The 15,824-nt window shown below is 34.6% G+C and overlaps 1 protein-coding gene across 2 annotated transcripts in view; it reads left to right on the forward strand.

Annotated features, from left to right (window-relative positions):
* LOC122805531 overlaps nucleotides 1–15,437 on the forward strand; it is a 2,823,268-nt gene extending 2,807,831 nt beyond the window's left edge. For both annotated transcript variants that reach the window (XM_044075738.1, XM_044075739.1), the window contains one exon: nucleotides 12,772–15,437. In XM_044075738.1, coding sequence (XP_043931673.1) covers nucleotides 12,772–12,859 — 88 coding nt within the window. In that variant the 3' untranslated portion in view covers nucleotides 12,860–15,437. The remainder of the gene's footprint in view (nucleotides 1–12,771) is intronic.
* Nucleotides 15,438–15,824: the final 387 nt, after the last annotated feature.

The following is a 15,824-nucleotide window of genomic DNA, read 5'->3' on the forward strand; positions in this document are numbered from 1 at the left end:
AGATTACACAACGTTCATATAGCTGTATTGAATTTTGAGAAGTTACCTTGATTTCAGAGTGATGTTGACTCAGTTAATTCAGTCGGTTAATGCATGTCTGCTTTCCAATGGTTACACTTACAACCATTACAGTGCATGGTGCAGTAGTGGCATTGTCACCTCAGAGCAAGAGGTTCTCCAGTTCAGTTCTCAGCTGGAGTGCCTTCTGTGCATAGTCTGCATGTCCTTTCTGCATGTGCGTGGGTTTTCTCTCACATTATAAAGACATGCATCTGGAACATTTCTCTCTGGACCTCTGCTGAAAATTGTCTTCATTCCAAGTCAGACTTTCCTGGTAAACAAATGTAAAATAAAATAAAATAAACAAAATATTGTTTAACGTACTCACACATAATCCATCACTGTTATTCTACAGTGCACTGTCCTATGTAGGAAGTGTTTGTTTGTCTTGTCATAGGTTCATAGGTTGGTACTAGGCTATCAGCCCTAGGGCCTATACAAGCCTAGCCATAACAATTACCTGGCTATTTCTTCCCACATTATTTACTTCCTTGTCAATGCACATTGTGCAAACATGAGATAAGTCAAGTGTGCATTCATCCCGGAATGTAGTGGCAGGAATGTGTGATTGATAATCCACTGGTTTACAACTCTGATTTTCTTCCCACACTGCGAAACATGTACAGTGGATATAAAAAGTTTACACACCCCTGTTGAAATGCCAGGTTTTTGTGATATAAAAAATGAGACCACAATAAATTATTTCAAAACTTTTCCCACCTTTAATGTGACCTATAACCTGTACAATTCAATTAAAAAACAAACAAATCTGTTAGGTGAAAAATATAAAAAATAGAAAACGTAAAATCAGCTGGTTGCATAAGTGTACACACCCTTAAACTAATACTTTGTTGAAGCACCTTTTGATTTAATTACAGTATTCAGTCTTTTTGGGTAGGAGTCTATCAGCATGGCACATCTTGACTTGGCAATATTTGCCCACTCTGCTGTGCAAAAGTGCTCCAAATCTCAGATTGTGAGGGCATCTCATGTGCACAGCCCTCTTCAGGTCACCCCACAGATTTTCTATTGGATTTAGGCCTGGGCTCTGGCTGGACCATTCCAAAAATTTAATTTTCTTCTGCTGAAGCCATTCTTTTGTTGATTTGGATGTATGCTTGGGGTCATTGTCATGTTGAAAGGTGAAATTCCTCTTCATCTTCAGCTTTCTAGCAGACACCTGAAGGTTCTGGGCCAAAAGTGATTAGTATTTGGAACTGTTTATAACTCCCTCCATCTTGGCTAAAGTTCCAGTTCCAGCTGAAGAAAAGCAACCACAAAGCATGATACTGCCAACACCATGCTTCACTGTGGGGATGGTGTCCTTTTGGTGATGAAAAGTTTTTTTTTTTTGCCAAACGTGCCTTTTGGAATTGTGGCCACAAAGTACAACCTTGGTTTCATCAGACTATAACACATTTTCCCACATGCTTTTGGGAGACTTGATGTATTGGTTTGCAAATGTCAGCCGGGCCTGGATGTTTTTCTGTGCAAGAAAAGTCTTCCATCTTGCAACCCTACCCCATAGCCCAGACATATGGAAAATATGGGAGATTGTTATCACGTATAGTACACAACCAGTACTTGCCAGAAATTCCTGCAGCTCCTTCACTGTTGCTGTAGGTCTCATTAATTTTGGAGGGATATCCAGTTCTTTGCAAAGTCACTGTTGTCCCATATTTTCTCCACTTTTTGATGACTGTCTTCATTGTGTTCCATGGTATATCCAATGCTGTGGAAATTATTTTGCACCCTTCTCCTGACTGATACCTTTCAACAATGAGATCCCTTTGATGCTTTGTAAGCTCTCTGCAAACCATGGCTTTTGCTGTAGCAGGCAATTGAGTATATGTCAGGAAAATCCTACTAGGACAGCTGAACTTTATTTGGGGTTAATCAGTTTTTTTAATTGATGGCAGGTGTGTACCCAAGAAGACTGAATGCTGTAATTAAATCAAAAGGTGCTTCAACAAAGTATTAGTTTAAGGGTGTGCACACTTATGCAACCAGTTTATTGTACATTCTTTATTTTTTATATTTTTTTCCCTAACATATTTGTTTGTTTGTTTTACAATTGAATTGTACAAGTTATAGGTCACATTAAAGGTGGGAAAAGCTTTGAACTGATTTATTATGGTCCCTTTTTTATATCACAAAAACCTGGCATTTGAACAGGAGTGTTTAAACTTTTTATATCCACTGTATATATGATCCATAGCTGTATAGTGTTATTGTACCCTTTCACCACTTTTTAGCATAAATGTCCAGCTAATAAACAATAGTGATGTCATCTATTCCATTGTGCACTGTCACAGTTGTACAGCAACATGTTGTGTGGTATTCGTGCAATTCACCACTAATCTCTAGCTTGTGATCTTGGGTTGGTAGTTAAAATCTAGCCATTGTTGTTCAGGCTGTGTTGTGTCAGTCTTATTGTGACTATAGATGTCACTAGCATTGTTGTCAAACACATCTGTACTAAAGTAAACTGTAGTAAATATGAACTGGTAAACTCAGTATTTCAGATTAGTTTATCAGTAAACAATAAAATCAAATGAAATCCTCAAGGTATAATATACAAGATATATAAGTCTATATGTGCAAATAGCTATATTTTGTCTAACTATGTAATTTGGAATCCTAAACTAAAAGAAAGCATATAACCTGACCAAATAAACCTGTACTTACTAAAGGAAAATGACTTTTGGTAAATATTTGTAAAATTGCACAGTTGCTTTTAGGAACTATTACAATAAGAAAAAGCAGACATCAGTTTACCAAGTATTTTACATCAAACTACAAAATGTTGAGTAAAGTAATTGCCACTAGTCCACCTTTCACTCAATCTACATGGAATATTAATGGGAAAGCTTGAAGAAAATATACAGTTTGACCAGCTTCTGCTTCTATAATAGTATATATAACATTGTTCTTTGCCCTCATTTGTTAAAGTATAAATAAAAAAAAAAAAACATACCTTGAGATTCATTAACAATTCTGTAAATGTCTTGCTAAGCCCACACAACATAAGCACATCAGTACAACAGGCAGCAGCACTAATCGAATATGTGTGCTGCTCATCATCATCATGCCTACATGTTTGCGTGCACCTTTTCATGGCCAGCAATTATGCTTATAGCCATGCAAGGTATTTGCAAGCATGAGCACAGAATGTAAACAAATTGGCTTGCCTGTAGGCAAACCTAAAATGCGAGCACCTGCTGTAGCCCAGAAATATTTCAGGTAAGTACAGTGAAATAATTCTGAAGGAGGGAAAGTGAAATGGGGAATTGTACACAAATAACATTGGTTGTACTGCAGAAGTAATTAAGAAGGGAGAGGAAATGGGGAAAATGTACTCAGATACTGCAGACATGTAGAATTGTCAAAGAAACTTTTGTAGCATAAATACTGCCATAATAACTTCTTAACTGGGCCATTAAAATCTGCAACTGAGCATTCCTAGACTTGGAGAAAGCATATGACAAGGTCTGAAGAAAACTGATTTGGGTAGTACTGTGGTGGTTGAAGTCTCAGAAACATTGGTGGAATTAGTGCAGGCTATGTACAAGAACCCAATGACTCAAGTATGAACAGTGTTCAGTCTCACAAAGGGGTTCACATTGGGAATAGGTGTACATCAGGGTTCTGCTCTGAGCCTGCTGCTGTTTATACTAGTGATGGACTACATTAGCAAACAGGTCGTCAGAGAGGACAGATCAACAAAGTTGCTGTATGCAGATGATGTAGCATTACAGACAGACTCTGAACAAGAACTTCAGCAAAGGTTAAGGGATAGGGGAAATGCAACACTAAAGGCACATGGGATGAAACTAAGCACAGGTAAGACAATGGTATTGGTAACACATTGGGGAAATCAGAAGAAGCTGGGAACTAATAAGTAAGTAGGTTCAAAGATGGCTGCTGTTCTGTGAACACTACTAATCTACAGCTCTCCATACAATCAGAGGAAAATCTAACCCTGAGGATATATATAATGTTCTTTTTTACAGTAGATCTAAGGAAAAACAACTATAACTTCAACCAAGTATCATACAGGTGGTGATCGAAACTGAAAAACAAACTAATCAGACAGGATTATAACAGATCATTTGACTCTGAAGAGAGTCTCAAACAAAGGAACCGTGTGCTCAGGAATATTGGCCTATCTACACTGATCTTACATCGAGTTTCTTTGTTGATCTATGATGTCAAAAGAAGGAAAACATATGGACACAACAACTTCAAAAACTAAACTTTCTGTACTTCTTTCACTGGAGAAAGATTTAAATTTGAAACGACAGAAAATCACAAATCAACAGGAGCATTTAAAACCAGGGAATAAAAACAAACCGGAACAAATGGCAAACATGGAGGATATTAAAACAGCTCTACTTCCCATGCAAGAAGCGATAAAAGAACTACCTAATCAAGTGCAATCATTTGGAATTTCTTGCAGTCAAATTCTGGAAAGAATGGATAAAAATTATGCTAGAATTACTGAGAATGAAGATAAAATAGCACTGCTAGCCAAAAAATCTGAAGCACATGAGCAGGACATTCATTCTATGCAAGTTAAAATCATTGACCTAGAGGCGAGGTCTAGGAGAAACAATATAATCATCAGAGGAATACTGGAATATGTACAATACAATGATTTAATTCCATCAATCATGCAAATATTCACAGCATTATTCAGTGACTCGGTAACTGCACAGCAAATAACAATAGAGCGAGCCCACAGAGCCCTGAGGGAATCACAAGCTTCTAACATACCAAGACCTGTTTATGCTAAAATTCTTAACTTTCAAGATGTCAATAAGATATTATTAACTGTTAAAAAAATGGGGGCTCTATTATGTGGCAAAACAACAGAATTTCTTTGGCACAGGACCTGCCTTTGCAGATTAGGCAAGCCAGACAGCTATTATCTCCCTATTGCAAATTTCTTATTGAAAAACAAATAAAATTCCAAATGAAATACCCAAATACATTAATATTTACATTAAATGGGACTAGACATTCAGTTACAACAAAAAAAGAAGCAAAAACGACTTTTCTGGCGATTTTTAAAAGCTTACCTGCTTCAGAGACCTAGAGTGAACTTCCGATGGGCCTGGCAGGGCATCCGAGGTCGGATCCATATTGTACTGCATGTCGAGGTCTTATCTTTGCTTTGTTTGTCCTTTTATTGCTCTAGGCCATTTTTTTACAACAGGTACAATCTTCTTTTGGAGTTATTTACTCGCGCTGTGCTCTTTCCGAAGTTTTACTGCCTCCACGATGTCGAAATGTCCCACAAATGGAGCCAAAATGGTTTTGCTGCTTCATAGGGTGTATTATTGATGTGGCACATCTGGAAGTCCATCGGGATAAAGGGTCCCCCTTCGTGAAGCTGTCAGTCGCTCTGGAGTGTCGCAAATTCAACGATGAGGCTCCAGGACTGTTAAAATGTGAAAATTATTTATAATAAACATCTTTAGTACTGGTAATACCTTAATACACACAACAGTAGCCCCTTATTACTCCCAATGTTTAGTAAACACCAAGTTAAATACATAACTTGTTCAGACCTACAAATGACATAACTATACATATAAAACAGATCTGAGATTGCAAGACTTTTAGTAATGAGGGGTTAGGGAACTAATTATATTAATCTACCAAGGTGTTATCACATATTTTATTTTAACCAGTATACATATATATTATACATATATAGGTTTAATCTCCCTTATATATAATCCTTGCTATTAACCTTGTTATAGGAATATATCTTAAATGTACTACTTAATAGTGGGCTTATATTTTGAGATGTTTGGGAATTCTCTGTGGTAACATTTCTACCTTATTAGTAGATCAAAGTATAAGGGTAAACTTAAAATTGCTAGATGTTAAAACAGACATATAAATATTTGATAAAATGTTTCATACGTATAGCTGATATTAAGTTTAAAAACACCTTCTGAAGAGTTACTTATTCTGGTTTAGGGTAACTGTCAGGACCACTCAGCCTATCTGACTAAATATTTAAATGTTTGTCTATTTGCACTAGTTCAGATTTACTAAAATTGTTAAGATTTTTTTTTTACAGGTGGTAGAAAGTTTTTCCCAATGTGAACTAAGTTGTTTAGTGTTAAATATCGGATGTTAATGTCTCAACCTGGTTTGTTGGCTGAAATGTAGGTACACATATAAACAAAGGTAAAACAAACTCATTAGTTATTTCAGGAACACTATGGTTTCATTTATCTGAGAACAAATGTTTAAATAATGTCCCAAGTATTATTGTTAGATAAAGGAGGGTGTTCTTATGGAGGCAAAGGACAATAATTGTATATCTTGTTGTTCAGTTTTGCTCTGTCTCTCTTATTTTAACTGTAATGTCAAGAGGTGTAGAGGAATAGTGGTGTTTTAAAGGGAATGGGTAGATTAGGCATTGTAGACATAGTTGTTCTGTGTATAGGTCCATTCCATGTTGTATTCTTTTTATATGTAAAGTTCTATAATATTTATCTGTTAATACCACTATTTTTTTAAATTTTTAACTTTGTTAAAGGCCTATACTGTTCCTGGTCCAGGCGTATAGTGGGTAGGCACTAGTATGGGACGGGATCTCAAGAATGCTTTCATAAAATATATCTGTTTAACACTCAATTGCTTTTAATACACTATTTACGAGTTCTAGAATACCAACATAAAAGAAATTTATTGGAATGTGGGTAATAGATTCATGGAATATTAAGGGGCTCCAGAACTTGAAAAAGAGGAAATTGTTGCTTCATTTATTTCTGCAGGCTAAGGCATGTTTTATATTACTTCAGGAAACTCATTTGACCAATGACCAATGGACTGAAATAAAGAAGAAAAAATGGATAAGAGAGATTATTGCCTCAGAAGGTAAAACTAATAGTGCGGGAGTTGCGATAATTATAAAAAATCAATATCAAGATAAAATTTTAGATTCTAAAACAGATAAAGAAGGAAGGTGGTGCTATGTGATTCTCTCTTCTACTCTTTATGATAAACCCATCATACTTCTCAACATATATGCACCATGTAAGAATCAACAGTCATTATTAGCATCACTTTATCCTATTTTAAATAAATATACTAGTCATTATATAATTATAGGAGGAGACTGGAATGCTTATCAGAACCCTAAGTTAGATAAATGAAGCCCACAAAGGTCATTTAATAATCAAGTAGTATCAACATTAAGTGAGTTCAAACATGACTTTAAATTATATGATCCTTTTAAGTATGTAAACAATCTTTTTAACACACATAGTTTTACATTTTACACAACTTGTCACAAAATGTGGTCTAGAATAGACTTTTTTTTTTATTTCGGAAACATTGATTAATTATGATCCCATAGTATCTATACATGCTCGCTATTTATCAGATCATTCTAAAATTTCATTAAGTTTTGCTAAAGACCTTAGAAATAGTCAAATACACAGGAGTTATAATTGGTCCTTAAATCCATACTTGTTAAATAAAAAAGAAATAAATAAGGAAATTCAAGAAATTCTAAATTCCTCACTGGTTAGATTAGTCAAACAACAATGCATACCTGATATTGAATGGGCGGCAACTAAAGCTCAAGTAAGGGGGGGGTGTTCCTTCAAAAAGCCTCTTATTATATAAAAAATTCAGCTCAAAGAAGAACAAATCTTAGTGGCTAAAATTAAATCGTTAGATCAGGAATTAAGGCAAAATCATAACACACAAACAGAAACGGAATTATTTAAATGTCAGAAAGATCTTTTCCTGAGACAAAATAATAGATTAGCATTTCATGAAACCAAAATGCTTGCAAGATATGCTAATCATATTCAAACTCCATCAAGGGCTTTAGCTAGAATTATTAACCAATCTAAATCACCCTCTCAAATTATGGAAATACTCTACAAGGACAAATTTTATACAAAATCTGAAGATATTATCAATACCTTTGAATTGATTTACTCTCAAATTTATAGTGAGTTAGATGAGTCACATATAAATGAAACTAACAATGATTTTATTCAAAAAATTAATTTTCCGAAATTAGATGACAACTTGCAAAAAGATTTAATCAAACCAATTTCCACCGAAGAAATAACAACAATCAATATGCTGAAATCACACAAAGCGCCGGGCCCAGATGGTCTTACTCCAGAGTTTTACAAAACATTTAGTGGTACGATTGTTGAAATACTATCATATACTTTTAACTATATTATTAACAATAAAATCAACAACCCTCATGTTAATGCATCCAAAAGTATTTTACTACTCAAGGAAAATTCGGATCACCAAAACCCAGATAATTATAGACCTATTTCACTCTTAAATATTGATACTAAAATTATGACTACTATTTTAGCTAATAGACTGAAGAAAATAATGAATTTAATAATTTCAAATGAACAAACGGGTTTTTTAACTTCTAGGCAAACTAGTGACAATACTTTAACTCTGCATACGTTATTTCTAATGCCAATCAAAAGATTTTAAATTTGTATGCACTCATTATTGATGCACAAAAAGCCTTTGATAGAGTGAACATAAAATTTTTATTTCATATTTTACCATTTTTTAACATACCGCAAGAATTCATTAGGACATTACAAATATTATACAATAATCCATACACTACCTTATATATCAACAAGATTTTCTCCAAAAGAATACAAATTAAAAATGGAACCCAGAAAGGCTGTCCTCTATCCCCTTTATTATTTAATTTATATTTGGAACCTTTATTTTTACATATTAAACAAAATGTATATCATAACACCCCAATACTTTATGGTACCAAGATTTCTATGGCAGCTTTTGCAGATGATGTTAATGTATATAGTATAACACCAGTTACAGATACCAAGAAATTATTAACAGCTGTCGAAATCTTTGCAGTAATATCTAACTATAAAATAAACCTTAAAAAAACAAGATATTTCCATTAAAAACACCAAAACCCTTTTCGCATTTACCATTGGTAGGGCATGTAAAATCGGAAGAAAAGATTAAATATCTAGGTATCACATTTTCCTCAGATAATAAGGACTTTTATATTAATAATTTCAAATTAATTTGGGATCACATTTTATCTGACCTAAGGAGATGGAATAAACTAACATTACCACCATTAGCAAAGGTTTCAATTATTAAAATGAACGTATTACCCAGATTATTATATATCTTCAGATCTGCTCAGGTTTTAATCCCGAAGAAGTTCTTCAAGCAAATCCACACGGAATCTGCTAAATTTATATGGGAACCAAGGAAAACTAGAATTTAATATGATAAATTGATGACCCCAAAAGGCAGAGGGGGTTTAGAATTACCCAAGTTTGAAAAATATTACTTAATTATAAATGCCAGTAGAATTTTAAGAATTGCTAATTATGATACACATAGCAAGAATTGGTCCCCAAACTGGTTAAGATTGAATTATAAACATGTAGAGAGTCTGAAAATTAATCCTAAATCATTACCTTTTCTAAGGAAAGATACATTTAAATCACTGGCTTTAATGGAGCATATTAAAATATATATCACATTATTACAAAATCTCTTCACTTCATTAAATCTTACTCAACACCTTATGATCCTACAACCTTCTCATAGGAATCCAAAACTGAGAATTAATAATCAATTAATAGACCTAAAAATGTACCCACTTATTATTAATTTAACATTACGGGATATATACCCTTATTTGAAATATTCGGCTCATGAAGTAAGACAGGAATGGAACCTTCCAAAATCATACTTAATAATATTGAGACAGATCAAAGATTTATCTATAAGTTACTTTAAAGATTTAAAAATTAATGATGAGGATTTAACAAAATGTACAAATTTATGGCAAGCCCTCCTACAAGATAATAAGTATATACATTTGCATATAAACTAATAAAAGAAATTAAATATTAAGATCAAGTCCTTTTATCAAATTATTGGAAAGAAAAAATACCCTTGATTGAAAATAGTAAAATATTAAAAGCAATCAACTTAACTATTAAATCAATTTCCCTCCAAAAGTTAACTTTTACTCAACTTATGATACTCAATAACGCTTATTATACGCGTCTTAGCTTGCATAAATTTAACTGTAAATATTCTCCTAAATGCCCATACTGTAAAAATGAAACTGCAGATCTCCTTCATATGTTCTGGAGCTGTAAGTGTATATATAAACTATGGAATTCCTTGAAACTACAACTGCAGAAGGTGGGTTATCAAACTTCCACGCTTTCCTGGGAATTTACTGTATTACATATTCCCCCATATGATCTAACTAGATCCCAATTGACCATAATTATGAATATCTTTTTGTTAATGAAACTCTACATAGCAACTAATTGGTTGAATCCATCGCAAACTTCATGGGACAACTTTAAGAATCTAGCGATAAAACACATACTAGCCCACAAATTACTAATCACTGATCATACCAAACATATAAATAATCGGAAGATCTGGGAACAAATTTTTAACATTATATTGGCTTAATGTGTGTAACCTAGGATAACCCTTGGATATTAATACTATAAAGTAAAATTTAATAGTAATCAAATTATTATAAGATATAATACCTATTGTCTAGACTCTTCAGATGTCTTTTCTTGTGTTAAAATGAAAGCATTCATTCATGCTTTGCCAATGCTCATCTCCTGACTGACATTTCCTAGTCTCTATTATCTACCTGAATTGTTCATTGTCTTCATTATTTTATTTCCTTATATGCATTGTTAACAAATGAATTTTGCAACCTGATTTGTTTGTTTGATATTTGACTGTTTCTCTCTCTGTAATATTATAATTTTGGAAATGTCTGTATTTTGTATAATGTTGGAGCTTTTCTCCCAAAGGACATTGTATCCAGTCGGATTTTTTTCCCGGTTAACAAATGTAAAATAAATAAATAAATAAATAAATATAGTGTACATATGTTGTAGGATTGTTTTTTGTAGTATTGTTTGGAAACTACCTGTGTATATCATGCTCAAATATGTGTATGAACAATTGTAAAAGTAATAAAGAATTATTATTGAAAAAAAAAAAAAGAAGAAGCTGGGAACGGAGACAAAAGGGAAGATACTGGAACAGGTTAACAGCCTCAATTATCTGGTTGGGGTGGTTGAGGAGAAGGAAAGTCTGAATGAAGAGGTCAAAGCTAGACACAGAGGAGCTGCAGCCAACTAACATAGAGTGTAAGGTATAATGTATTACAGAAGAATGCCAAAGAAACTGAAAAGTAAGGTGTACAAAACAGTGGTGCGACCAGTACTACTGTATGATATAAAAACCTGGGCAGTAAAGGCAGAGCAGATGAGGAAGTTAGAGGTGATGGAAATGAAATGCCTGAGATGGCCGGTAGGATGTACACTGTGGGACAGATGAAGAAATGAAGACATAAGAGCAGAAGCCAGAGTAGTTTGAATTGCAGAAAAGATCAAAGAGAATAGATTACAGTGGTTCAGTTCAGACACATGCAGAAAAGCTGAAGACAATCTGGTGAAGAAGATTTGGGACAGACAAGAAGAAGGTAAGAGGAAATGAGGATGTCCAGCAAACAAGTGGATGGATTGTGTGAGAAAAGATCTGCAACAATAAAGCATGAGTGTCGAAGATGGCAACAGTGTAGCACTGAATCGAGAGAGATGGCGACAGTTTACATGACACCCCACCCCATGTAGAAAATGGGGAAAAGTGGATTGATGATAATGATGATTATGAGGTGTCTGTTCTGACAAGTATCCGTCTCGATGATAAATTTAAGCTGAAAGAGTTACAGCAAATGAGGAACAACAAGAGATATGGAACCGCGCCTTTTGCCGTATCTGCCAATATCTAAGCAGCATACAAGGCCAGCCTTAGTTCCTTGCAGCGGTTGTGGTATTATTAAGGGAAAATTCTGACTGAGGAAATGGAATTAAGAAGGTGATTAAACTTAAATTTATTATGTACTGCTGCAGTGGCCATCCCTCAAACACCTGGTGTTATAATAAATACCTTCCCCACAACTGTACTTAATCTTGTATATAGCCAACTCCATAAGTTTTCACCAGAATATGCAATGGAGCTTGTTCAACCTACATCATCACTTTGATTGGCTAAGGGAAGATAGCTATTACTTAGAAATATCTGGCTGGGAAATGACTAGAGGAGATGGGAAAACTCAAATGACAAAATTTAGTGTTGCAGTAACATCTCTTGGAAGTTCTACTGTTATGGTAAGTGCCTTATGCAGCTCTACTTTCTGTGCACCCCTCTGCATATGCCATCAATTGAGATACTCTCTCCACTGAGATACTCTTTTCCTTATGCATTACACTGAGTTCAGGCAATAACGTTTGATTTTTCTTTTCCTTCCTTGCTTTTATAAATGAACCATACAATAGGTCGGGGTTACATTAGTTATGTTTATGATCATAGCTAGTGAGCAAAATACACACACAGTTCTTCGTTCTGGATATTCTTTCCTACATATGAGTCTTTAGTACAGTAAGTGCAGTAGTCTGCATTCCCTGCAAGTTTTGAAATTATCTTAACCACGAGTGGGTGATGGACATTGTAGGAAAATATGCACAAGAAAACTAGATAGCTGATAAATAATGCGTGCTAATACTGGGATTAAATATAGCATTGTCTTGACTGCAAAAATAAAAATAAAATTCTAAAGTGCTGCTTTGTCTCTCAATACTACTTCAGAGCTCAAGAAGAAGATGACCGCTTGGAGCGTGGCTTGAAGCAGCGACGTCAGAAATTCAGCCGTAAAGAGAAGTGCAGTGTCAGCTGAAAACTCAGGCTTGTGAAGGACATTTTTGTTCATGACTGGGACAGACAAACTTAAGGGATTGTTGCTGCTGTTGAAGTTTGTTTTCTGAAACTAATTATGGTCTTCACACAAGCTGTGAAGTTTCAATTTTCAGTAAACTGAATGGTATGAGGGGACAACACACTATTAAATAGTGGAATCGTTGGATGAGCAGTGTTTTGATAAATGATGAAAGTACTGTGTCTCTTTGGGAATGTCTCAGAATGGAAACTCATATTTAGCTGTCAATGGTTTAGGTTTTCTTTCCTCTTTCTGTGTTACCTAAGATATGTGAACTAGTGCAATGTAATAAATATGTTTTTTCAGTCCTTTTACATTAGCAAAGATAGCAGGCATTTGGCCTGTACTAGAGTAACCAAAAACAGATGCGTGGAAGAAGATAGATCCCCTAGCTCTCTAGAAAAAATGTACATTGTTGAATTGTAATATCATCCACAAATATTGCTGTTTCGCTACTATTAAAAATGGATTTTACTTGAGAAGTATGATAAAACAGAAGAAACCAAAGTTTTTTTTTTCTGAAAAGTTAAGTTTCCTCTTGTTAGAATTAATGGTATTTAAGCAGTGCCACAGTATAGTGAATTTTAGTTATGTATTCTTAAAAAAATAACAATGGCATACAACACCTTTGCACTGCCTTATACATTTGGGATTTCTGGGAATATAAGGATCCCTTTAGGATGTAATTGTTATAGTTAGCCAGGTTATAAAAGTGGAAGAAGTGACGGACAGTTTTTAAGAATGCAGAGTTGTTGAGACCATAATGATGGTTTACAAATTATAGTAGAGAACATAGCTTCATTTTCTAGAATGTTTCAATGAACTCTTGTCATACTTTACTTTGAGTGTATTTGTGGCAGCAGGATATAGTTATAGAACCACACTATAATCTGCTAAAGATGGTGTTTAGCTGGTAGGCATGACATTATATACTGATACCATCATGTCCATTGAAATTCAGTGATACCTACAGCTTTATTTTTTTTCCTGTCGTCAGTCATAGCATACCAGTATTCTAGAACAGTTATCATTACAAACAGGCTGTAAGACAGGTTCTGAAAGAGCTATTCATTAAATCTGACTTTGATAAAACTGAAACAATGAAAATAATATTAGCAGAACATTGTTTCTTAAAATAAAATGCACCCACAATATTTTCTTGGAGAGTGACAGAGAACACTTGTCTGCACTTTATTAATGTATTCTCCTAGACGAGTGCCTTTGGAAAGTGAAGGGCAGATTCCACATTCATACATTCACTGTTTTTTTTTGAGTTATCACTTGTGACATAGGCAAATTTACATTCGACAGGTCGCTCAACAGTTGATAAGCCCTACTTGAGAATCAGCTAAAACAGTAATAGTTACACTGTACAAATCTCTCTCAGCCACAAAAACATCTTTCAGAAGACGTGTGAGGTAAAGAGGTGTCTTATAACCACTCTTTACAGCTCCCTTGCCCATCATCAACACCTCAGTGGGAGATTTAGAAAAGGTCATAAGGTTTTAAGGCCTTTCACATGAAAAATATAAGGAAATTGTCTGGGTTTTTTATGTAAGATAAGTAGAAAAGCCATGTGCTTACTATTTTTAGTATTAAGCATTTCACGTTATTTTTATTTCCAGGATTGCCTTACTCTCTTTGTCATAATCTGTGTTGTGATCTTGTTGTCTTGGTTACATTTGTTTGCCCTTCTTGATTCAGCACCTGTGGTCAGACTTTTCTTAAACGGTATTTTGCTTTTGTGATCCCAAATGCACATTCTTTCCTTTGGCTGGAATTTAAATGTTATGCTAGAAAAAACTTGCTGTAGGCACTTTTTGAATTAGGATCTTCATGCAGGTATTCAGTACATATTCTGGAAAACCTTTTTTATATCGTCTTCCAAATCTGCCAGGAGAATATCAGAGTTACAGGCACTGACATGAAATAAACCATGCATATTTTTTTCACTAGGATAGGCTTTCATTTAAAAGTCTTATTTTTTATTAGAACATATTTTGTTTAGCATCATAATTATAAACTCTCCTTCAAAAAATAATTTGCAACAAGATGCTTTCAACACAATATTTTGTAAAACAGGTAAAAAAAATACATAAGCATTAGGCATGATCTAACCGTGCATGTTGTCAATATATAGTAAGCTCACAAGCTTCATTACATGAGTAAATCCACTTTTCCTCTTCCATTTTGTATTAAATTCATTCAAAAAGTCTTCTGAATTTTCAAACAATTCTTATAAGCAGTGATATGAAGGGAATCTTTTTTAGACAGTATCCCCCCTCCCCTCACATTTTATGTTCAGCTATGCTTGCAGTTCACTCTCTTTTGTGTATGTGTTGTGGCTCAGCATCCATGTTTTTATATATGTGTTTGCATTAGTTTTTCAGTATAGAAATAAGTCCTGCTTTTAGGCCAAATGTTGTTCCTGAGAAGCTCCAGCTACAACTCCCAAGATATTTTCCATAACAGCAGAGTAAGAGCGAACATTTTTATGTATTATTGCTCTTCATAAATTGCGGTGGTGGTGCTGCGGTAGCATTGTCGCCTCACAGTAAGACGCTGTTCGGTTCGATTCCCAGCTAGAGCGTCTTCTGCGTGGAGACATACGTGAATGGGCGTACCTTCATTGAAGGTTGTGCATCAGGGCTGGCAACTCGGCACGTAAAAATCAACTGCCAATCATTAGCGGACCAGAGTTCCGCTGTGGCGACCCCTAACCGGGAAAAGCCGAAATAAATTGTTCCGTTATAAAAAGACAAGTTATTTATCTCATTTGTTTAAAGCAAAACAAGCTGTAACAATCAAGAACATTGACAATTCACTGTGGCTTGAATTGTTGAATCATTGCTAAGTCTGTTTTGCTTAATTTGTTCAGTGTGGAATCCCAAACTGAAATATTAGCTACACTGTGATGCTGCAACTT

Source organism: Protopterus annectens, chromosome 6.part1 (assembly GCF_019279795.1).
Source record: "Protopterus annectens isolate FY-2018-M chromosome 6.part1, PAN1.0, whole genome shotgun sequence".
Classification (NCBI taxonomy): Eukaryota; Metazoa; Chordata; order Ceratodontiformes; family Protopteridae; genus Protopterus; species Protopterus annectens.